The sequence below is a fragment of the Ostrea edulis genome, chromosome 5 (assembly GCF_947568905.1).
Source record: "Ostrea edulis chromosome 5, xbOstEdul1.1, whole genome shotgun sequence".
NCBI classification, from domain to species: domain Eukaryota; kingdom Metazoa; phylum Mollusca; class Bivalvia; order Ostreida; family Ostreidae; genus Ostrea; species Ostrea edulis.
Window position 1 is genome coordinate 88,379,618 of NC_079168.1, and position 26,844 is coordinate 88,406,461.

The 26,844-nt window shown below is 36.0% G+C and overlaps 1 protein-coding gene and 1 long non-coding RNA gene across 2 annotated transcripts in view; one reads left to right on the forward strand and one right to left on the reverse strand.

Annotated features, from left to right (window-relative positions):
* LOC125649417 (usherin-like) overlaps positions 1-26,844 on the reverse strand; it is a 170,648-nt gene that overhangs the window by 17,264 nt on the left and 126,540 nt on the right. Inside the window, exons 57-66 of the mRNA XM_056166208.1 lie at positions 26,369-26,562; positions 26,169-26,264; positions 24,402-24,646; positions 22,885-23,105; positions 21,949-22,128; positions 21,786-21,860; positions 20,615-20,859; positions 19,648-19,815; positions 3,642-3,709; positions 771-833 (exon numbers count right to left, since the gene is read on the reverse strand). Coding sequence (XP_056022183.1) covers positions 771-833; positions 3,642-3,709; positions 19,648-19,815; positions 20,615-20,859; positions 21,786-21,860; positions 21,949-22,128; positions 22,885-23,105; positions 24,402-24,646; positions 26,169-26,264; positions 26,369-26,562 — 1,555 coding nt within the window. The remainder of the gene's footprint in view (positions 1-770; positions 834-3,641; positions 3,710-19,647; positions 19,816-20,614; positions 20,860-21,785; positions 21,861-21,948; positions 22,129-22,884; positions 23,106-24,401; positions 24,647-26,168; positions 26,265-26,368; positions 26,563-26,844) is intronic.
* On the forward strand, positions 10,238-11,595 carry LOC125653740 (uncharacterized). The gene is made up of 2 exons (XR_007362053.2): positions 10,238-10,303; positions 11,187-11,595. It is a non-coding gene; the product is annotated as an uncharacterized LOC125653740 (long non-coding RNA).

Genomic DNA, 26,844 nt, shown 5'->3' on the forward strand with positions numbered 1-26,844 from the left:
TTCAGACAATGCAGAACGGACATATCTGTAGTGTGTCAGAAAAAGTCTCTCTTCTTCCAAAACCCACATCCCAATAGCACATATCCAGGTGTTAATAAGAAACCACTATCATATAGATGGATCTCTCATAAAAAGTGCAAGGTACAGTTTCTATATTTTGCAAAGAAATTGTGACTATGAATGAAAGGCTTGTGTGTTTATGTATTATTAAATGTCTGATGAAAATGACGTATAGGTGAATGATAACTTTTGATGTCTCGTGCAAAAGGCACACACAAAAATTTACTTCGCTGATATCTGCTTTGGTTTGGTTGTTCCCTGCATTTTATTAACTCGTCGACTGTGATAGCAAGTAGAAAGTAATCAATCTACCTGTCCAATTAAATGATAATGGATAAAAACAAACTGACTCCCAGTTTCAACATATAAAGATATATCAATCCCATAAAATTAATACAAACTGAGATGGTGAGTCATTGCTTTACTTTGTAGCTGATGATACTTCTGTTACACTTTTAACAATCAATCATTCACACTCGAAAGATTTTTTTTAAAAAAATGTAATATATGTGACAACCATGACAATAACGTCACAAATGATATCATTTTCTTTTATATCAAAATTGGATGGAGTTTATCATAAAAAAAGAAAAAGAATTTAAATTCACTCCTTCACATTTATTAATCTATGATGTATCAATTTCAACATAATCTAATATGTGACCTAATCTAACATTCACTACAACATAAAGAATTTGCTGGATACTTACAGTCTTTCGTCTTTCTTGCTAAACAATTGAAGCTGGCGATCTAGTTGTTCTCGTTTTTTCTCTCTGTAAAACACAACCAAAAAAAATGTCTGAAATGTCATAAGCTTACATAAGCTTAGTATGTAAAAATTCATATGCAAGTATCCTCATGTATTTACTACGTATAGATTCAAGTTTGTCCACACCATTACATACAAAATACACATACACATCAGAAAATTCTTGAACATCATCTTTAAAAAATACAACATTGGTACAATATGTAGAGTAGGTTCAAGTTTGTTCACACCCTGACCCTCGGGATCAATAACTGAGATTTAATATTCTACATAGGAAACTGCTCTGGTCAGTAATGTGGCCCCTAGAACTCTTATTTCCCTTGATTACTTTTACTTGCACAATTTCACAAAAAACCAAATTTTAAAAAAGATAGTAAAAATCAAATGATATCTTTGACACTACTATTGCCTGGATGCCCCTGAAGTGTAATTTAACAAAATCTTTGTCAGAAAATTGCCTAAACAAATTTGGAACTGTCTTCCACATTTGGAGCATTTTGATCACTTGTTCATTGTTATCATGATTAATTTTGAAATGTATGTGCAAAATCTCATTGGGTTGAACACTCCCTTCTAAATTCTCTTATAGTCTCAGAGTTATAATGAGCATGGAGGTTAGTTGCAAATGCTAAATCAATTGAAAAGAAATGAGATAATATAACTTCTAGTATCACTGTGGGCCATTCATATCACAAATCATTCTTTGTTTGTGCCTGAGCATGGTGAGAGGTGATGTAGGGCAATTATCTAAAATTGTGAAATGAAATATATGAGTTTATGAAATCCAGTTATTATCAATATTAATAAATTGGTGATGTACACAGGTGTCATGAACTAAGTGGTATTTTGACTTGTTTAAAGCATACTTATGTAGGCAAGGTTTGTTTATTCATTTCCTTGTATAATCACAGTACTAATTCCTTTGCACTGTAAGAATGGTAAATAATTTGTTCACTTGTAAATAATCAGACAAATGTTGTAACTTAATATTTTCATTGAATTGTGCATCACATTATCCCTATAATGCTAAGAATTTTTAAAAAGTTAATGAAGTAATCATACATTTAATATAACCCCAAATCTAGAGTTCCTGTACGTATTATTGTAGTATCTACATTAACTTACGTAGAGATACATGTATTTGAAAACCATGCCATTGTTTTTACTTGTCAAATGACAGAATGACCTTTCATTACTTACATCACAACAATAAAATTGCTTTTCATTGACAGTAAAATTTGTACGTTTACAATATGTCTAATATTTAAATATGCTCTTAATATTTAGATTTCCAATTTTTTTGCCTTTGATATCGTTACCAAAATGATAGCCATCCATAGTTGCCATCTAACCCGATTTTGTCGGAAAGAAAATACACACTGAATTCAGATCTGAGCTAAACAATGAAACTGTAGATCGTGTAAATTTAATCTATCTGTGTCATGCCTTGTATATTGTCCATCTCCATCAGTCTTGAAAAAATCAAAATATGCCACTATCAGTTACAATAATTCTCTTCAATAAAATAGTGCACAAAACACACATTTCTGTTGTAAATATTAAACTTATTACACATGTAATCCTCATAAATATGTCGTGAATGCTGTTACGCATTATGACCAGATTTTTTTGCTTTCCAAAGAGGGTCATGACCCTCTTTTTACATTTTAGAGGTTGGCAACTATGCACATGTAGTCATCTATTTTCTAATGAATGTAGTCATCTATCTTCTAATGAATGTAGTCATCTATTTTCTAATGAATGTAGTCATCTATTTTCTCATGAATGTGAACTATGTACATGTATGCATGAATCTTGATAATTATAGTATGACTATTCTAATGGCTGAGAATCTCCAACAGAAATGAAAATAGAATGTAAATATAAGATATAAATTCCATTATTGGAAATACATGAGGATGTGAACAGCAACGGTTCACGCCGACATACTTTTTATGAAGTGCTAACACCTCTGATGCAGGCTTAAAGAGCTGCAGTTCATACTCTTATGCATATATAGATCTTTATTTCTTAAATGAACATGCCATATTTAAGCATACAGTGAATATGTCACACAAAATCTATATGCAATATACATATGTAATATACACTGTATATTCATTAAAAAATTTCTAAGGCAAGTGTTTATCTACAAAAGAGTTTTGATTCAGAATTATTTCCTCTTGAATCTTTGAAAATACCAAGAACAAATTGATTACAATATAACAAATTATGTATGCACTGTAAAGGTGTGAATTTTGATTTGTTGAAACAGTGTGGTATTTTGGTGTTGGATGACAGTTTACAATTAGTCTGAATCTAAAAGCAGCAACAGTTTCTTCTATATACATTTTCTAACAAAAATTCTCATTTAAAGGTGATGCTGTTTATATTTAGAAAATATCTCAATAATGAAAACCCCAGATGGAATTAGATTATTACTGTTCTCCAATTAAGTTAACTCTTACAGGCGGTGAGACTACTGTTTTTGCCCGCCCCCCCCCCCCCCCCCCCCTTCTTACGATGACATTTCATGACATTGGGTTGCTCTGTTGTTAACTTCCAGCAACCTTGGTGTAATTAAACTGCCTACTGTATAATTCATTAAATAAATTTAGATTTATATGGGTAACAAATTTGTATAGTATATATGAACATGTTACAGCATTTAAACATTTCAAGTGTGAACAAGCTCTGCTGTGGCGGTAGAACAATATTGCTGAATTCGTGATTAAGATTATGAAATTTGAGCCTAATTAGTTTTAACTAAACATTTTACTTCTTATCGAGTAAGCTAAGTACAGATACATACTGCTCATGAATAATATCCTGCAATTCTTTTTGTCGAGCGTAATATTCAACATTCGAGGAGGCCATTGCCTAACAAACGGGCACTGTTCTCACCTCTTTTAAAAGAAGAGTTAAATTGCCTCAAATAACTTGTTCCTTGGCGTTTCGACTTCGTTTAATTCTTGCAGATTTTTAAGGTAATTTTTCATCAGTGAAATTGTACCTTTGCTTTAGTTAATATATTCTGCAGATTATATCACAGAACACAAGGGTTGCGCCCATTTTGTGATCAAAGCCCGATGATTTAAAACTTTCCACAACAAAACTAATCGTACCCTGTGCATTACTACATCTGTTTTTAGAAAAGTTGATGATTAGGCCTAAAATATAATGATCAATTCTGAATAAGTTTCCTATTATCTTACAGTGACTTTATTGTCCGTGAGGGTCTTGAGGCAATCGTCGCCGGAAACTTTTCACATTTTCATCTGCAGAACCACAGGGCCAATTTCAACTAAACTTGACATAAAGCATCCTTGGGTGACGGGCTTTTAAGTTTGTTCAAATGAAGGGCCAAGCCCCTTCAAAGTGGAGATAATCACAAAAATGCAAAAATAGGATGGGGTCATTTAAACACCACTGGGCCAGAGGAGCTGAACTTTACATGAAAGCTAAATCCTGACATGGTGCAGATTCTAGTTTGTTAAAATTATGACCCCTGGGGGGTAGGATGGGGCCACGATAGAGGATCAAAGTTTTACAAACAAATATATAGGGAAAATCTTTAAAAATCTTCTTCTCAAGAAACACTGCATCGAAAAAACTGAGATTTAGGATGGGGGCACAATAGGGGGTCAAAGTTTTGCATTAAAGGTGAAGATAGCGAAACAACTTGTGATCAATCTAATAAATCCCATAAGCATGCAATACAAAATAGATAGTTGGGCAAACACGGACCCCTGGACACACCAGAGGTAGGATCAGGTGCCCAGGAGGATTAAGCATCCCCTGTCGACCGGTCACACCCGCCGTGAGCCCTATATCTTGATCAGATAAACGGAGTTATCCGTAGACAGAATCAGTGTGCCATGAATGGTCTCTTAACAATAGGTACAAGAAACATTGGTGCACGCACCAAAGTTATGGGCCGAACAAATTTCCAAGAGAGTATCATTGTTTCCATAAACTAAAACTGTCTCGTAAACATATTGATTGGACAAGTGTCCAAATTCGACCCATTAACATACAAAATGAACAGTAATCTGTTACTCCTTAAAGATCTGTGAACTACGTGTATGTCCAGTAGGCAAAGGTTCTCCAGTGGACTTTTTTAAAGAGCAGTCTGAACCTTAACCTTAAACCATTGTGACCTCAGAATAATGTGTTTATATGCTGCTTTACGTCTCATTCTCGAATTTTTCACTCTTATAGAGACGTCACCTTCGGGCGAATTGAGCAGTGAGGGTTCTTTATCGTGCTAACGCCTATCGTGACACAGGACCATGGCTTACAAGCCTCATCTGAATGACCTCAAAATAATAGATATGGGTTATTCTGCTCCTTGGATGTTATAAGTTTGATGAATATTTACAATGTTCATTATTGGAAAATATTGAGCTTTTATCACTTGAATATATTAAGCAAACATTTTCTAATGTGCAAAATAATTCAACCAATGACTGTTGCATGAATACTGCATTAATTTAATTTCACACTTTCCATATTAAAACCGTGACATTTAATTTGGGTTATCCAAATATCATAACCTTTCGCTATGAAATAAATCAGATTTATTCAAGATTGAAAATTTTATTGGCACAACCTGTGACAATATTTAACAAAATAGTATAATGCAATAATCAAAACATTCTTTAGCACCCTTGGAATTATGCATTTTTCAAAACAAAAAAAATGACGCCACCTCTATAAATAGGTCAGCAGATAAGCGCACGTGACCTGTGTGTTACACACACACAAAAAAAAACAACAAAAAAAACAAATGTTTAAAAAACACCACCGAATTACTTTACATACAAAATGAAAACGTATCATGATAATCAGTATAATCCAACTTAAAAAAAAAATACACACTCATCCCGCAGAAACTCATACACTTCTCAAATTCTTATTTCATAGAATGGGCCGGCTCGTGCCGGCCCATAATGAAACACGTCAGAAAGCATTTGACAGACCCAATGATAGGTTGTATTGGCAAACTAGATCGTTATAACGACCATAGAATGTGCGAAATGCTGACTTTAAACGAGACTGTTGAAACCCTTGTACCATCAACTTGTTTGTCAGTAGCTTTCCTCGATTTAAAAGCTGACCATATGCAGAACAATTAAGCTCTTGCGTATCGAATCAGTTGAAAGATATAAACACCATATGCAGGTGATGATGGAACATTGCTACATAGATATGGGGTAGATATGGGAAGTTGACGATGGAGAAGCAGAAATCATCTGTTTGTCATAACGTTCAGTTGTTAGTATGATACTAATATATAGAAAAAAATACTTAAAAATCTTCTTAAGAACCATTGGGCCAAAGAAGTTTACATTTGCATGAAAGCCTCCTGATATAGTGGAGATTCAAGTTTGTAAAAATCATTGCCCCCGGGGGTAGGATGGGGTCACGATAGGGCATCAAGAACTACTGGACCAGGAAAGTAGAAATTAACACGAACGTGTCCCGACATTGTACAGATTCAAGTATGTTAAAGTCTTGGCCCCGTGGGTAGGATGGAGCCACAATAGGAGATCAATGTTTTACATTCAAGTATGTAGGGAGAAAATCTTTTTCTCAAGAACCACTGGACTAGGAAAGTACAAACATGAAAGCTTCCTGACATAGTACATATTCAAGTTTGTTAAATGCAATGACCCCCGGGGGTAGGACGGGGCCCACAATAGGGGGTCAAAGTTTTACGTACTTGTAAGTTAATATATTGGGAAAATATTTAAAAACCTTCTTTTCAAGAAACACTGGGACAAAAAAGCTGAGATTTACATGAAAGCTTCCTGACATAGTGCAGATTCAAGTTTGTTAAAATCATTTCTCCTATATATTGTTGTTTGTTTATTCACCAATCAAGGGAGTCTCGGTCTCCCTACGCCACAAGATTTTCACCCCCCTACGCCACACGGTATTTTCAGTCAAATATTCGGCATATCATGATTTTGTGTTGGTTTCTACAGTCGAACATCGAGTTCCCATTCAAAGGAAATGTTTCTGGTCAATTCACTTGGGACTTTATATGCAGTTGGAATGAAGATTTCTCATTATATACACCGAAAAATATACCCGGCGCCTACCCTACTTGTATATTGTCGAAGTGTTTGAGTATTTCCAAGGAGTTCTAGACTCCCCAACTGCTAGTGCTAGCTTGTCAATAACCATTGTCTTCCGTGCAATACTTTTGGCCATCTAGATTTATTTTGATTAAACACAATCAGTCTTTGAATACTATCTGACTTATACAATGTAAACAAATGGTGATTAATACGCAAATGAATATAAATACAAGAAATGAACATCACTTTTGAGCTGTTCATGGTCAGTATGAACGGATTTGGATTCGAGGCCTCAAATCCAAATCCGTTCATATTGACTATGGACAGCTAAAAAATGGTGTTCATTTCTTAAGTAAATTCGTTTACACATAACACCGTGTATGTGTATACTTCAACAGGGAGTGTGGTATGTTTATATAATAGCGGAAAAAAGAAACTGTGCGTTATAAAATTTAGTATAATTTTTCTATCTTTATTGTTTATATTTATAAAATCTAAACAATCGATAAAGGTGATGTTTTTTTAACAATATCAGATAGTACCCGACTCAGATGCACGGACTTTTTCATGGTTAGTGAACACATGTTGTTTATTGAAGTGTTCGTACGCACGAGTTTTACTGTTTGGAGTAAGAAGTGTAAAAGGTTTGCTCGGACACTATTCGTTAAGGAAAGCACTATTATGGAGCGCCAAATTAACATAAACTCAAATAATTGAAGATATCTTCAATTATTTGAAGATATCATCAATTCATTTGATGCGCGCAACAATTGAATTAAAGATATCTTCAAATAATTAATGATATCTTCAATTCTGAATTATTGCGCGCATTAATTGAATTGATGATAGCATTAATTCTTCAGCTGAATTGATGCGCGCTTTAATTGAATTAATGATCTCTTCAAATGAATTAATGGTATCAACAATTGAATTGATGCGCGCTACAATTCAATTGAAGAGAGCAATAATTGATATAATGCGCGCATCAAATCAATTGATGAGAGCAATAATTGAATTGATGCGCGCATTAATTCATTTGATGAGAGCAATAATGGATTTTATGCGCGCATTAATTCAATTATTGCTCTCTTCAATTGAATTAATGATATCTTTAATTCATTTGAAGAGAGCAATAATTTTTTAGAGAGAGCAACTATATAATTAAAGATATCTTCAATTCAAACATATTCACAATTGAATTAATGATCTCTTTAATTGAATTGTTGCTCTCTTTAAAAGAATTGATGCGCGCATTAATTCCCTATACAAAAGCATTGTAAATGATCTAAAGATATCTTCAATTGAATTAAAGAGATCATCAAATTATTTATACCAAGCTCTAAATTAATTATTGCGAGCAATATTTCTACTAAATTGATGCTCTCATCAAATGAATTGAAGAGAGCAATAATTGAATTAATGCGCGCATCAAATCTATTATTGCTCTCATTAATTGAATTAATGCGCACATCAATTGAATTGAAGAGAGCAATAATTGAATTAATACGCGCATTAAATCAATTATTGCTCTCATTAATCCAACTGATGCGCGCATTAATTCAATTGATGAGAGCAGTAATTGAATTGAAGCGCGCATTAATTCATTTCATGAGAGCAATAATCGATTTAATGCGCGCATTAATTCAATTAAAGAGAGCAATAATTGAATTGATGATATCTTCAAATAATTGAAGATATCTTCAATTATTTGAGTTTATGTTAATTTGGCGCTCCATACACTTTAGTTTTGACAAACTTTCTGCCATGCCACGACTCAGCGAAAGCCAACGTAATCATGCTGTTGGGATGCTTCGAGCTGGAATGGCACAAAATATCGTAGCAAGACACTTTGGAGTTCATCGGAACACCATCCAGTCATTATGGAGACGTTTCCAACAATGTGGTGACACTCGGGATCGACCACGTTCTGGACGTCCTCGTGTGACGTCGCGTCGACAGGACAACCACATTAGACTTGTGCACCTGAGAAATCGTTTCCAGGCAGCAAGTTTGACTGCTCGTAGCATTCCTGGACTTCGACCAATCAGTCCAAGAACTGTGCGTAATCGTCTGCGCGAGCATATCAGACCAAGACGTCCAGCGGTGCGCCCAATACTGCTTCAACGTCATCGTATCGCTAGGCTAGCGTGGTGCAGACGACACATGCGATTCAGAATACAGGACTGGGTCGATATTCTGTTCACTGATGAATCCAGATTTCATTTGGATAGCAGTGACGGCCGTTGTAGGGTGTATCGTCACGTTAGGGAGCGGTACCAGGACGCTTGTGTTGTGCAATGTCGACAATTCGGTGGAGGTGGAAGAACCCCTCTACAAATTATCAATGGAAATCTCACCGGCGTACGCTATCGAGACGAAATTATTCAGCGCCATGTGATATCTTTCATACAGAGACAGCAAAATCACATCACTCTGCAGCAAGACAACGCAAGGCCACATGTTGCACGTGTATAGTCAGGGACTTTTTTGTTCAACAGAATGTCGATGTCTTGCCTTGGCCAGCTGTTTCCCCCTATTTATCGCCAATCGAGCACGTCTGGGATGAAATGGAACGACGTCTACACCGTTTACCAAATCAGCCAGTGACATTGGCTGATTTAGGCCAGACTTTAACCAATATCTGGAACAACATCCCTCAAGTATTTCTGAACACTTTAGTGGCATCAACGAAGCGCCGTTGTCAAGCATGCGTCAATGCAAATGGTGGTCACAAGCGTTATTAACTTTGTTAATTCAAGTTCGAATACCAGTGTCTTTCGAGTGTGCTGAAATTGACGTTATTCGATGTTAGCATTAATAACATTATTGCATACAATGTTGTCCGTCCCGCGTTTTAGCAACACCTGGTCCTCAGGAGTAGGTTTGGGCCATAATATATAAGGGACCAAAGTTTTACATGCGAATGTGTATGGAAAATCTTTAGATATGGGCCAAGGTGACTCAGGTGAGCGATGTGGTTCATGGGCTTCTTGTTAATCTTATTTTCAGTCCTTAATTGATAATTGTTGAAATGGGGAATAAATGTATAACTATAGCTTATTGGTCCGTCTGTCCCTTTGTCTACAAATTCAAGACTTTTACAAGATGAATACTTCATATCCATAATGAAATTATATAATAAACATGCAATAATTCATCCAGTGACATCAGTGAACTGAAAGATAAAGGTCAAAGCTGTGTCAATGATGAAGGTTAAGGTCAAATTTGCGACAATACATGTAGGGACGAAGTGTTTCACAAAAAATATCTCCACAATCTGTAGAGAATCCAACCTATACAAGAAACAATTAAACTTTCACATATTCACTGTCATGATCGTGTGCAGGATTGGACAAAACAAGATGGCAGACGGCATTTCCAAACAAAGGTAGGCTCTTAAAACTCTTCATTTTACCGACTTATTAGACGACGAATTTATGAATTTAAAACACTGCCTGGCCAGGGAGGCATCATTAAGTTGATTGGTTGTTGGAATTCTTACTCATGTACACGTACAACTCTAAATTCATTGATCGAAGTTGACGATGTTGCCTCGATAGAATTCGAAGCGGGCGAAGATGTTCTTAATCATGTTTTCATGCATTTTAAGAAAGATACTTTCGGTAAAATAGACTCTGCACATATCTTTTGATGAAAACTCGAACCAGTGTATGCGATTTGTCCATTAAATTGCCTTGGTTAAATAGATATCTTGACTTGAACATTTGCTAATGTGCAGGATTGGACTATGGTCGTTTCCACAATAAACGTGCCGGATTGGACCTCAATTTTGGTTCAGGATTGGACCCTCTTTTTATCTTTATTTTCAAAATCCTTTATATTTTCGAATCTCGACTCCACTTTATCATATTTTAGTTTGATTAATGTAGCTTATTAGATTCTCAGACATTTCCAACATGACCATGGTGTATTTTGAATTTTTTTTTTACTGTTATCAAATTACATCGTCGTTTAAGTTCCCAACGACGACAATTGCTACTGTAAAAATATTCATTCGCTATCTCCTTCAAAATGAACCAATATAACAGATATATACATGAATCACCAATCTTTGCTTACGACAGATGTAACGTTGACTGTTCGTATCCATGATATATAAGGCCATTTTGACCTATAAAACACGTGAGAAATTATCATTATTTTAGAATCCTCTGTAACAATATAAATTCGACGTTTCCTGAATTCAATTAACCCGCTTACATATTCCCTAATTCCAAACTCTGTTATATAGATTTTCTTCTTTGTTTCAGGTATCAAGCCCTAGAACTTCATTCCATGAGATGGGTACACTTCGAATGTGCAAATTTGTGGTGAGGAATTCAAGACCAATTCTGAATTGCGTAGGCATGTATAAAGGAAACATCAATCAGAAAAATTGTCTTCGTTTGTGACCAGTGCAACACACGCTTTTGCCCATTATAAAAGAAACTCGAAGTAAAAAATACATTGTTTTCTGAATACACGAGGTGCATACATACATGTATACCATGGCAGCCGTTTTATATATTCGTTTATGTACATTGTGAAACGATTATTTTTACGGTATTATGCTTTGTTTTACAGAGATACTACTAATCTTTTACATTGCATTTTACACATGTTGATTTGTCATTTCATTGAACCTAAGTTTTACGTGTTATTAAATATATTTCAATGTTATTGCGTTTGTATTGAACTGATAACAACTAGTGAAAAAATTGTATTGAAGAGTAACCTCTCATCTGAGCAGCAAATATTGAAAAAGAAAAAACACCATGGACAAAACTGCTTTTCATTTAGGTTCATATTTCAGCTACAGGAGTGATATTGCGAATTTCTGAGAAAATATCCTTTTTATTTGCTTTCATCAGTATATGCACTCCAAGGTTGAATTCAATGTAATTACAAGAAACGAAAGGTTTTAAATGCTGATATTTACTACCGTAAGTAATTATCCTTGTAAGTGAGTTGGCCTCGATATCTTGCACGACATATGCACTCAAGATTATTAGAATTAAAATGATAGGGAATTTTTTTTCAAAAGATAATAAATCCCGCTTTAACAATCAAAACTGGTTCCAGCAGAAGCATACATATGAAAGGCACAAGTGCATGTGGACAGATCATTAAGTATTGAAAACATGAACACCTCAACATCTTATTGTCTTTATTGTCATTGAACAGCTTTGTGAAATGTAAACCATCATGCCTGAAGAGATTATTATACGTCAAACCATGCCCAGTTTTCATAATTCCATGCAGATATCACAAATGTTAAGTGGTTGGGAATCGAACATGGTCTACATGTGTATATACAATATAAATGTATTTGCTTCTGCAAAATGAAGACTTTTCAACATGTTGATCTTCGACAACAAGGCTCCTTCTAACGTGTGACAGAACTTTAGATTCATGTGCGCGGTGCAATTCTCAAACACGTAAAGATTTTCGAGCTGGCTCTTCCGGCTTACTGATAGTTCCTTGCTCCACGTGCTCTTTTAGGTTTGTCAAAACCATGGTTTTATTAGGAGACATAAAATAGAACACACTTCATTCACTTGCAACTTTTAAGCTTAAGGAAGTCCGCTCCTGACTGGATCTGTAAGAAAAAAAATGCATGTATTTAAGAAAGGGTCCAATCCTGAACCAAAATCGAGGTCCAATCCGGCACATTTATCGTGGAAACAACCATAGTCCAATCCTGCACATTAGCAAATGTTCAAGTCAAGATATCTATCTAACCAAGGGAATTTAAGGGACAAATCGCATACACTGGTTCAAGTTTTCATTAAAAGATATGTGCAGAGTCTATTTTACCGAAAGTATCTTTCTTAAAATGCATGAAAACATGATTAGAAACATCTTCGCCCGCTTCGAATTCTATCGAGGCAACATCGTCAACTTCGATCAATGAATTTAGAGTTGTACGTGTACATGAGTAAGAATTCCAACAACCAATCAACTTAATGATGCCTCCCTGGCCAGGCAGTGTTTTAAATTCATAAATTCGTCGTCTAATAAGTCGGTAAAATGAAGAGTTTTAAGAGCCTAACTTTGTTTGGAAATGCCGTCTGCCATCTTGTTTTGTCCAATCCTGCACACGATCATGACAGTGATATTGCTGGGTAGAATATATAATACATGTAATTGCTTTGAAGTATTCTTTATTTTGCCATGAATGAACTGCATGCACACTGGTGGCTTATAAAATTTCTATTATGTTCCATACAGTCAATTACTTCATAATACAGTTTTACTCAAACACAGCAAGCTGATCATTAAGTTTACAGCAATGCATGTTACAAGAGATCGCATGTAGCTCTCCATTCGCCAAATGTAAATTTCATAAAAAAAAAAAAAAGACAACTCGTATAAAAGTAGGTCAATCATAATGAAGGACAAATTGCTCTATAGTCGTTCATTTAATTTAGCTTAACACTGCATCTTAAATGCTAATGGTGTAGAATTTGAATTTTGTGTAAATTATATACCTCCAGTAAAAAGTGGGTCAAATGTGACAAAAGTTTAGTAGTTGCGAATTTGAAGGCCATACGGAAAGGGTCACTTCAATATCTCTAAAAACAAAATAAAATGTGAAGAAGATATTTTATGCAAAGGGCTATTATAACTTTTGTAAAAGTGGCTCAACAGCAACAAAAGTTTAACTTGGATCTTATTCACAGTGACAGAAAGCTTACACAGTAATCAAGTTTCATATCAAAAGCTGCTGGAATGAAGAAAAAGAAGTGTGGCAAAGGGGGACTGACTGATATAGATTGGAAACCAGTAGTGATGTACACCCCATTCAGTAGTATTACCGGTAACCAGGTATTACAGGGACTAATAATGGACATCAACTTCCAACAGTTGACATCTATGCGAGTACTCATCACCAACTTTCATTCATATGAAAGAGATATACACTTCAGAGATTTTTTATTCCTTTTATTTTGTAAAAATCATGTAAATGAATATACATAAATGTAAAAGTTGTAAACCTATCAGGTAGTTTGGGGGTGCTGGCTGAAAATATCGGCTTTGTTGGTGGATGAGGAAAATTAGCCATGAAAGTGTCAACATTTCTAACAAAATAAATCATACACTTGTTTTAAATGAAAATACACCAAAAATTGAAGCACTAAGATTTCAAACTATACTCAATAGAAAAATAATAAGCTAAATATTCCCAATGCCAGCATTACCCAATATGTGGTATATACCATAAAATCACTTGCCTTTTAGCTTAATTTTCAGTTTCAGAAAAACCAGCAATTGGTTATGATTTCATGGTTTGTTGTCAATCTATTATTACATTGTACAGCCGTTCTTCTCTTGTTGAAGATTGTAACTCCATGGTATACGTTCAAACAACATTGAAAATTAGACCCACATGAAAAGGAATAATTGTGCAATTGTCCAATTCAAACCAGATAACGTTATAAATAAATATCTACAAAGTTTTTGAACAGTAATTGATGTACATTGCAGGTACCGTAAATCACTTTGAATTCATCAGAATTTCATTTTCACATACCGTATATACAGATGTACTCGCCTATAAGTCGGTTGCATAGTTTTAGGTTACTTTGGAGGGAATTGCCATTGACCCATTTATAAGTCGGTCTTACTTTTTTCAAGAATTGGTTGACAATTTCAAATCGATGCCCTAATGTTTTTACCTGTGTTTCAAATGATATTTTGAGAAATGCACCGATATTTGATCTCCACAAATCAATTTCATATCAATACTTTTATGTGTGATTTTGGGATATGACATCGATAATTCACTTTTTATTCTCAACAAATTAAACAATTACTATTTTGTTTATTTTGCCTATGTTTTTGTTGTTTAGAAATACTAGGCTGTACATTACGCCGTCCAGAAAAATACTAATCTTCTTAGGACACTCCTTTAACTTGAATATAAGTCGGACATAAGAGTTTTGGACCAAAATTTAACTCCAAAAAATCCGACTTATAGGCGAGTATATACAGTAAATTTTAGAGATTGCCAAGACAGGAAACAAGGTTTTTTGAATAACACTTGCTGCAGAAATTGTCTACTTTCATAGAAATTTAATTTTTGTTGTTACATTGGTATGATCATATCCCCAAATTCAAATTTCCCACAAGCAGTAGAGCGAAACAAGTTTCCAGATGCATCCAAGTTCTTTCCCTTTAGAGAACCCATGTACAGTTTGTTTACATGTTGGCCCGGAGTGGACGTACACATGCCCAGGAAGTAAATGTACACAGTAAGATTCTCATATCATCCGGTTGATAACGGTGCACAAACAGAGAGGTATATACAGGGAGTAAATAAACATGTGAACTTCTTATCACATCCTGTTATTTCATGCTCGTCCATACCATATCTAGGATATTTTAACTTTGTGACATTCATCGGTATTTTACATTTCCTATTTAATACATCTTTAAACAGAAACTGCTTTTCACACTGTTTATCATTTTCCAACTGTAGACACACTCTGTCCCACTAGGGTACTCAAGAGTAGCACTGCATCAAAAACACCTACACTAAAGAATTCGAATCCTCCACAAAATTAAGTGATATTAAAGTATATAGAGAATAATGAACATTTTGATTGGTTGCAAAATTTGTCTCATCAAATAATTCAACACGGCAAGATAAAGTCTCAGAAATAAAAGCGATTAACAATATATAGCGTTTATAGAACAAGAGGCCCATGGGCCACATCACTCACCTGAGTCACCTTGGCTCATGTTTAAAGATTTTCCCTATATATTTGCATATAAAACTTTTGATCCCTATTGTGTCCCAACCTACCACCAGGGGCCATGATTTTTGCAAACTTGAATCTGCACTATGTCAGGAAGCTTTCATGTAAATGTAAACTTCTTTGGCCCAATGGTTCTTGAAGAAGATTTTCTCTATATATTTGTATGTAAAATTTTCATCCCCTATTGTGGGCCTCATCCTACCCCCCAGGGGCCATGATTTTAACAAACTTGAATCTGCACTATGTTAGGAATCTTTCATGTAAATGTAAACTTCTTTGGCCGAATGGTTCTTGAGAAGATTTTCTCTATATATTTGTATGTAAACTTTTCATCCCCTATTGTGGGCCTCATCCTACCCCCCAGGGGCCATGATTTTAACAAACTTGAATCTGCACTATGTCTGGAAGCTTTCATGTAAATGTAAACTTCTTTGGCCCAATGGTTCTTGAGAAGATTTTCTCTGTACATTTGTACTTTTCTGGTCCAGTGATTCTTGAGAAGATTTTTAAAGATTTTCTCTATACATTTGTATGTAAAACTTTGATCCCCTATTGCGGCCCCATCCTACCCCCGGGGTCATGATTTTTACAAACTTGAATCTGTACTATGTCTGGAAGCTTTCATGTAAATGTAAACTTCTTTGGCTCAATGGTTCTTGAGAAGATTTTCTCTGTACATTTGTACTTTTCTGGTCCAGTGATTCTTGAGAAGATTTTTAAAGATTTTCTCTATACATTTGTATGTAAAACTTTGATTCCCTATTGCGGCCCCATCCTACCCCCGGGGTCATGATTTTTACAAACTTGAATCTGTACTATGTCTGGAAGCTTTCATGTAAATGTAAACTTCTTTGGCCCAATGGTTCTTGAGAAGATTTTCTCTGTACATTTGTACTTTTCTGGTCCAGTGATTCTTGAGAAGATTTTTAAAGATTTTCTCTATACATTTGTATGTAAAACTTTGATTCCCTATTGCGGCCCCATCCTACCCCCGGGGTCATGATTTTTACAAACTTGAATCTGTACTATGTCAGGAAGTTTTCATGTAAATCTTTGCTCTTCTGGCCCAATGGTTCTTGAGAAGAAATTTTTAAAAGATTTTCTCTATTCCCATGTAAAACTTTGATCCCTTTTTGTGGCGCCAACCTACTCCCGGGGGCCATGATTTGAACAAACTTGAATCTGCACTGTTTAAGGAAGCTTTCATGTAAATCTCAGCTCTTCTAGCTCAGTGATTCTTGAGAAGATTTTCTCTATATAATTGCATGTAAAACTTTGATCCCCTATTGTGGCCCCAGCCTACCCTTGGGGGTGGGGGTGGGGGGTGGGGGGTGGCATGATTTTAACAAACTTGAATCTGCGCTATGTCAGGAAGCTTTCATGTAAATTTCAGCTCCTCTGACTCAGTGGTTCTTGAGAAATGTTTTTTAAATGACCCCACTTTATTTTTGTGATCTCCTTTTTGAAGGGGGCATGGCCCTTCATTTGAACAAACTTGAAAGAAATGCCTTTGGACAATTTTGGTTTGGTATTGGCCCAGTGGTTCTGGAGAAGAAGTCGAAAATGTGAAAAGTTTACAGACAGACGACGGACAACAGGCGATCAGAAAAGCTTACTTGAGCTAATAAAAAGGGTATGAGGGTATATAAACAACAGAGACAAAATTTGAATACTCTGCTAATGAACTCATACTCGGCTTAATAATAATCAATTATGCTCATGCTCTCATTGTTTATATATCATTCAAAATACAAATCACTAAGGCATCATTCCATCTATCTATATTTTGTGATATAATATAGGTTTTTATGTCAATTTCAAAGGTCAATGATTTTATCAAGAAACATTAATAAATTGAAACAGCATAGGTTTATTACTGAGAGTAAATGTAAATATATAATTACAAAATGACAATCAATGATAGTAATACACATGATGATCAAAATGTGAATATATAATTACAAAATGACAATCGGTGATAGTAATACACAAGATGATCAAAATGTGAATATATAATTACAAAATGACAATCGATGATAGTAATACACATGATGATCAAAATGTGAATATATAATTACAAAATGACAATCGATGATAGTAATACACATGATGATCAGTTTATGAAAAATACAACTATTGATACCTGCTCATCTGTAACCAAGTTAATCTGTGCTGGTTTGTAAGACCTGAGTACTATCTCTCTGAAATGTCTGAATACTAATCTAGCTTTTGGTTTCAAAATTTGACATAATCTGTCCTATGAAAATACATTTCTATGTTTCATGGAGAGTTCTGGAAACATAAGAATTCTTCAGGACATTGATTCATGATTCCGTCCCAGGGCTGCTGATTCCTTCAAACTGGACCATCATGAAGAAATCTGTTATTATATAGACACTGTCTTTCCTGGACAGTGGTGGAGGACGCAGAATCCTCCTGTGGACCTTGCCCTCATAAATGGGTATCTGTAAACATACTTGGTGACTTGGAGAAACTGTAGGTGGGTCCTTGTGACATCATGTCATCAAACTGAAATAAATGACAGGACATTACACAATGTTTGGACTTTCTAGAAATTGACATCTTGCACCATCATTACCAAACCTATAGGACCCCAACACGACTTCATCTATCAATATAATACATGTGTGGTCTTGAAAATTTAAAACATTTGAAAGTAATTATTTCTTTACTTTGTATAGAAAGAGTTAATAAATGCACAAAAAGTTTTGAAATGTTAAAAAGAAATGAGCTAGGACTGACAGACAAAACTGTGACTAGAAGTAAACAGTAGACAGTCATCTAAGCCCCACTGTAATTGTTATGACTTTTGACCTAATGTCTTATAAGTGCCTCTTTTATAATATATGAAAATAAAAATATAACATGCAGGCTACCAACTTAAATTATTTTGTGATACAATCAGTGCGAGTCATTTTCCTTGTGTAACCTTGGTCTTTCACCTCACAATATATAGGTACCTTCCTCTGATCATCATTCACCTCACAATATATAGGTACCTTCCTCTGATCATCATTCATCTCACACTATATAGGTACCTTCCTCTGATCATCATTCACCTCACAATATATAGGTACCTTCCTCTGATCATCATTCACCTCACAACATATAGGTACCTTCCTCTGATCATCATTCACCTCACAATATATAGGTACCTTCCTCTGATCATCATTCACCTCACACTATATAGGTACCTTCCTCTGATCATCATTCACCTCACAACATATAGGTACCTTCCTCTGATCATCATTCACCTCACAACATATAGGTACCTTCCTCTGATCATCATTCACCTCACAATATATAGGTACCTTCCTCTGATCATCATTCACCTAACTAAGTAACGAATATGAAGTATGTTCGCTGAAAAATACTCGAAGTTCCTTTTTCTTTCTTTCATATATTCCATAATTAAGTCATCAACTTTGTTGGAACCTTGAACTGACCTCAATATTGATAGCTGTGTTAAGCTGATTTGATGACATATTTAAGTCTATAAATTAAAATTGTTGGAAATAGAGTGTTATATAAAAGCAAAGACAGACAGATGGACACTGTGGCTATATTAGGCTCTCACAGCTCTAATCAAAAGATCTTCAGTTTCCCTTTGGATTCTCCAGTAAGCAATATGCCTTCCTAAGCAATGCCCTTTGACATAAAATTTCTGTGCAGTGCAATTATGTAAATGAATTCAGTACTTGACATAAAATTTCTATGCTGTGCAATTTATGTAAAAGAATTCAGTACTTGACATAAAATTTCTACAGTGCAATCTATGTAAAAGAATTCAGTACTTGACATAAAATTTCTACACAGTGCAATTTATGTAAAAGAATTCAGTACTTGACATAAAATTTCTACTCAGTGCAATTTATGTAAAAGAATTCAGTACTGGTACTCAACATAAAATTTCTAGTCAGTGCAGTTTACTGTGACATAAGATTCTTACCAGTCCACTGTCAAAAGTTCTTTTCCAGAAGAAATCGTCATCATTAATGAAATCATCGTCATCAACATCATCATGGTGTGGACTGGCTGATGACGATGTGATGTCCATCTCGTAAGAGTAGGAGGAGTTACCTGGGCCCCGCCTACCATACAACTGCCGTGACATCTCCTGTGATAACATTTAAACCTTGTGCGTATTTGTGCTATACAGAATATTAAAATAATTAAGCCATCAATACTCATAATTGTAACAAATCAAATGTTACGAACTTTATCAGTTTGTCCTCTCCAAAAAGGAGCTTACTTTTAAGCTTTTAACAAGTTTTTATTCATTTTTATTTTTGATGCACAGCAATGAATTCTAATTGGCCCAAACTTTGTGACTCTGTCTAATGTACAAGTTTTTTTTTCACTCAAAATGATTTGTGCAGATGATTTGTGATATTTGAAAAAAGCCTGCTTAAAATTAATGTTAATTTTGGTTCTTGCATATTTGGCAAATTTTCTTCTTGTTACTGTCTTCAGTACAAGTTTTTTTCCACTCAAAATGATTTGTGCAGATGATTTGTGATATTTGAAAAAAGCTTGCTTAAAATTAATGTTAATTTTGGTTCTTGCATAATTGGCAAATTTTCTTCATCCACTACAGGAGTTAACTTTTCCCGAGTGTCTAAATTACCCAATATAACGTATAAAGGGATATTTTTTGCCCTTACGGTTATCTAAAACTGATTTTGCCCAGCTCGAAATTCACTCAAGGTTGTTTCTTGCTACTTTGAAATAATGAGAGAATTTATATTTTCCCAATTTTAAATTCACCCATTTAGGAAAAGGATGAGATGAGCAAAAACAAAACAGGGAGAAGAAGTTTTGTTATATACATGATGAACTGTTTCCTGGACTCTTACACAAAAATGTAACATTTCTTTTGTAAATTGCTGCTGGAGACACTTTTGATTATAACTTACAGTCCCAAACACACTCCCACTAGAAGTATCCTCATCCGAGTAGCCCTCTATAGCCCTTTCTCTCCTCTTTCTGAGGGGGGACCGTTCCCGTATGTATGGCCTGGAGGATTGGATACACTTAAAACAAAGAACCACCATTGCAAATAGTAGGACCAGACCACTCACAATCATCAAGGCCATGAACCACACTTCCTTGTAAAAATCCTCAGACATCTGAGAGGTTGATGCAACACCACCAGGGGTAACTGTAAAATAAAAATTACATATGGCCAAGATCTTACAGTTAGCACCACCAATCTGTCAACATATCAACATCCTCAAAAATTAGTATATAATGTATATTCTAGTATGAACTGGAACCAAGAGAATATCTCTTGTCAGTCAATGTGTATGCCAGTCAGGGGAAAAAGAAATTCTGACTGAGGACTGAATGCAACTAATTATCTAGCACTTTTATAAACGATTTCTTTTGCTGCATTGACAAAGAAATAGTACATGCATGCCAATTAACAACTCAGATTAGTGATGTCTTACCTGGTGGGTCTACCTTGATGGTGGGAGTTTCTGATTAGTGATGTCTTACCTGGTGGGTCTACCTCAATGGTGGGAGTTTCTGATTAGTGATGTCTTACCTGGTGGGTCTACCTTGATGGTGGGAGTTTCTGATTAGTGATGTCTCACCTGATGGGTCTACCTCGAGGGTGGGAGTTTCTGATTAGTGATGTCTTACCTGATGGGTCTACCTCGACGGTGGGAGTTTCTGATTAGTGATGTCTTACCTGATGGGTCTACCTCGACGGTGGGAGTTTCTGATTAGTGATGTCTTACCTGATGGGTCTACCTCGAGGGTGGGAGTTTCTGATTAGTGATGTCTTACCTGATGGGTCTACCTCGACGGTGGGAGTTTCTGATTAGTGATGTCTTACCTGATGGGTCTACCTCGACGGTGGGAGTTTCTGATTAGGGATGTCTTACCTGATGGGTCTACCTCAACGGTGGGAGTTTCTGATTAGTGATGTCTTACCTGATGGGTCTACCTCGACGGTGGGAGTTTCTGATTAGTGATGTCTTACCTGATGGGTCTACCTCGACGGTGGGAGTTTCTGATTAGTGATGTCTTACCTGATGGGTCTACCTCGACGGTGGGAGTTTCTGATTAGTGATGTCTTACCTGATGGGTCTACCTCGACGGTGGGAGTTTCTGCTTGTCCCACATCAGTAACAGCAGTGACAGAAAAGGATATTTCTGAAGAAGAAGTTGAGAATTATAAGGGGAAATAATCCTGCTTCAGTAAATTAATGAACACTGTATGGACTTGATTTTATAGCCTCACTGTTATCAGATGTATCTTCATCCAGGACACTGTGAAACCCAACACCTCGGAAAGCCACTCGACCATTAACAATCAGGATAAATTCTCGAAGTCTGCCATTCAGCTCAAAACTGTCAGTCCAGTCGACATAAAACAAAGATCCATTGACGGAATTTTGTGGATATCTGATGTACACTGGGTCTGAAAATAGAAAGTGACTTCTAAACTTAATGTGACATCTAAACTAACATACTGTGTAATCTCAAGTTTTCTCCCCCATTAAGAGTTAATTTAATTGCATGTAAATTCCACGTGCTACAGACTGACTGTAATACATTTGAAAACTTGGAGTGAAGAAGACAAATGGTACGTATACCCCACTCTCAATTCCAAGAAGTAACTTAAGAGGATCTCTCTCATATTGTAGATTTTTTATACACATGCATTATACAAGAACTTCAAATTTGGCAAAATCACCGTTCAGCATGAATTCATTAGAAAGTACAATCAGTTATAAATAAAAAGTGAGACTTTGACAAATAATTGGGAAATTACAGAACTTAAGGGGAAAGAAACAGTTGGATCCACCTCTCCTTCCTATTGGCTCCTTTCATCCAACCTCCCATCCCTTCTCTCCATCCTTCTACCCCTATTACCCCTCCCTTCTCTTTCTCATCAGTCTCCTTTCATTTATTCCTCCTCCCATCCCTTTTCCTCCCATTCCCTTCTTTCCCAACTCTCGCCCCTTTTATTCCTCCATCCATTCCTTCTCTCCTTCCTCCCCTTATTTTCCTCCTGCCTCCTTTCATCTCTCCTTCCATCCCTTCTTTCCCTCCACTCTTTCTCTCCCCCTTTGTTCATTCCATTCCTCCTCTCTTCCCCCTCTCTCTTCACCCACTTTCCCTCTAGCCTATATGCCCACACAACTCTAAATCAACACTGCTGAAGAATACCCACTTGTCTGCAGTGTTTCTGCTCTTGTCCAGCCAGCATCTTCCACCCCTCCAGCAGTATTGTAGGACAGAACCTGGAAATCGTAGGCAGTGTAAGGAAGCAGTCCCATCACTATCCTCTCCAGAACGAGCCCCTCGTACACTCGCACGACGTCGCCAAGACGACATGACATGGTAAACGGCTGCCAGGTCATAGGGCAACTCTGCCTTTGGTTCAGGACAAATCTGCAAAGACAGATATGACACTTAATGCTGATATAGAAATTTCTGTCTGAAAATAAGATGTATGTGACCTTTCAGCTACAAACTTTGCACAAGAAATAAAGTATACAAAACATGTATATTATATGATTTATTACATATTTGGAGGGGGGGGGGGGGGGGGGGGGGCAGAATGATCAAATACAACATTCAAACAAGAGATGTTTGTAAAACACATATGCCCCTGTATATTATATGATTTATTACATATTTGGAGGGGGGGGGGGGGGGGGGGGGGGCCAGAATGATCAAATACAACATTCAAACAAGAGATGTTTGTAAAACACATATGCCCCTCCCCCCATGGTGCAAAATTGAAAAGGGTTATACACACACATCATTTAATTTATAGTATTATCATCAATTCAAAATATTGAGCAGACAATATTTTTCTATGTCAAGAGTGGATTGACCATGTGACCTAAAAATCAATAGGGGTAATCTACTCCTTATGCTGTACCAGTGTACCAAGTTTGGTGTCAATCAAGCAAATGATTCTTAAAATATGAGAGACAACATATTACCATGACTAGTTCAACCATTCAACTTTGACCATATGACTCAAAATAGGGGTCATCTTCTCCTGAAGATGTACAAGTGTAGTAAGTTTGATGTCTGTCAAGCAAAGGGTTATCAAGATATTGAGTGGACAGTATATTACTATGTCCAGTTTGACCCTTGACCTTTAAATCAATAGGGGTCATTTTCTCCTGAAGATGTACCAGTGTACCAAGCTTGATGTCTGTCAAGCAAAGGGTTCTCAAGATATTGAGTGGACAGTATATTCCTATGTCCAGAGTAGATTGACCCTTGACCTTTTGACCTGAAAAACAATATGGGTCCTCTTCTACTCATAACCAATCCATATATGAAATATCATTATCATCAAAAGAATGGTTCTCAAGATATTGAGCGGACAACATGTGGTCTGCCGACTGACTGACAGGTGCAAACCAATATGCCCCTCTTCTTTGAAGGAGGGCATAATAAAAAAAAAAACCTGAGTCAAATAAAATTAACCTCTAACATGTATTCAGGAAAAGTCAAAATTAAATTGGAAAACAAACAATTTATTGGAGAGATGTAAAAATTGCATCTTGATGTTTTAAGAGGGAATGAGAGAAGAACAGAATGTTTGAGGCAGAGAAAATATAAATTTATAATGTAGAAATTATTGACGACATACCAAGACTAATGCATACCACTGATCCTATCTAATTCACTGCTCATTGATTGAGAAAATGTACATAAGACTATTACTTGAGGATCTCTCCATTGGGTTCCCTTGGGTAGTTCCAGATCAGCTGGAGTGTTGTACTGTTGGCAAAGCTGACTTGCACTGGACCCTGGCCCACTGGTCTTGCAGCATTGGTTTGGATTAGGATGGCCAGACTGTCAGTACAGCCTCCCTGGGTACAGACCCGCCCCCTCAAGGAATACCAGGTGTAGGGTACGAGCGGGGAGGTCCGTCCCACAGTATGTGTGAGGGTTTTACTGCTGCTTCTCTACAATAAAAGTAAAAATTATAAATTTCTTACACTGCTGTTGTGTACATTTTGATTTTCTGTATATGACGTATTTTCCATGTGTGACAGTGTATATGGAATCTGCATGATAAAACTCCACCACAAGTGGAGCATAGTAATTAACGCTTTATTCATGAGAGTTTTAATTTTGTGTATTTGAGAGGTTACCTTGATGTAAAAATAGGGTTCTCCTGATTATGTAGAGATGAATAAATTACATTTAAAAAATTATGTCTGATTTTTTCACAATATAAATGAAAATTATCTCTGATTTTTTCACAATATAAATGAAAATCAACATATTTTGCTGATTCCTTGTAAATCACCATAAAATGACCGATTCCCTGCAAAAAAATGAACTGATACACACCTAGCTATTCCAAACACCTAACAACTTCATTTCATCTCATGAAAAGTTTTGATATGTTCCAAATGGAATAATGAATATTCATTGTAAATGGAATTGCATCATGAGTTAACTGGTCCTCATAAAAGAACCAGTTTAAGGTAGCAAATGAGAACAATCATGACGAGTAAGTCATGTGGATCCAGGTTTTAAACATTGTATTAAGTTTTATGGTTAAATTATATCTATGAAGGAGTTGGTAAGATTCCAGTTCCCCTTGAGTAAGCATCATAGTTGCCAATCCCCAACATGTAAAAAGAGGGTCATGACCCTCTTTGGAAAGCAAAAAATCTGGTCATATTGCGTAAAGGCATTCACAACATATTTAGCAGTATTATATGTGTTTTAAGTATTTCTATCTAAAAAATATTCACAACAGAAATTTGTGTATTGTGTACTATTTTCCTGATGAGAAGCATCAATTGAAAGTGACGGAGATGGACAATATTCAAAGCAGGACACAGATTGATTAAATTTACATGATACAAGGACATTTAAGGTTTTATTGTTTAGTTCAGATCTGAGTTCAGTGTGTATTTTCTTTACAAAATTCACATCCGAAGATGATGGCAAAAACATGTATTTTATATGTGATTTTGGTTTTAGCTCCAGACCCAACGAACAGGTACGTGGGAATTACACAGCAAACATTAAGCTTCATGCTGTCCTCGATAACTTTTTTTTACCCATGAAAGTCGTTTTCCCAGATTTGTTAATAGATACATAAGTATCATTTTCTTTTTGTTGGCATGTCTGCTGGCACTATTAAGGATCTCTTCTTAGTGGAAGCCATTTTACATAATGACTTGAATCCCTGATTTGCCCAAACAATAATTGTTAACACCTGCTTTGATAACTTATCTGTAACATACATGGCCATCAGGATTGTTTACGTAGATCCAAGCTTGAGTTTCAAACTGGAATTACATGCGTGAACTAATTTACAAAACCAAACCCGGAAATCGGATGAAAGGTATGATCTGTCAAGTCGGGTTACGGGTCAAAAAATGGGATGTAACCCGACAAAATTGGGCGAGTTGGCAACTATGGTAAGCATATTTCCCGAGAATCAAAGTCTACATATTGCACACATACCACTGTTCCATTCACAAGGACATTGTACATTATGATAACGCCATTAGGGACTGCTGGGGGACTCAGCTGCACTGTTATCACCACATCCGTTTTATTCTAAAAATTCAAATCACAAGATGATTGACACACGAAAATCAGATGATAAAATCACAGAAACTAATCTGTATACGTAGACTAAAGATAAGTTTATAACTTAGTACCTGAAGGACCGGTGGGCTGAACCCAGTGGGCGGAGCCTCTTTGGTACTGATACTAGTCCACTTGCTCTCTGTCCCACCCACATTATTGAGTGACATAACCATGTACTGATAACTGGTGTAGGGTAATGTAGTGAAATCATTTGTCCTTGTCTTAGTGCCGTTATAAACTGATACTCGCTCTGTGTAAGACATGCCTGGAAAATAAAAATACATAAAGAATAGAAGAGTTGTCAGAAGACAACATAACTTGCTGGGAAGCATGATTATACTTACCCTATTCCCTTCGGTTCAAAAGGTTAAAGTGCTCGGAGACTTTATCAAAAAGTCAAGGCCACTAATTTAAAAATTTGGGTATCATATGAAAGGGCTGGGCATGAGGCATCTATAAGTGAAATATCAAAGCCCTATTCCCCTTGGCTCAAAAAGAAATAGCCAAGGTTAAAGTTTTTGAAAAGTCAGTCAAAGTCCAAGGTCAA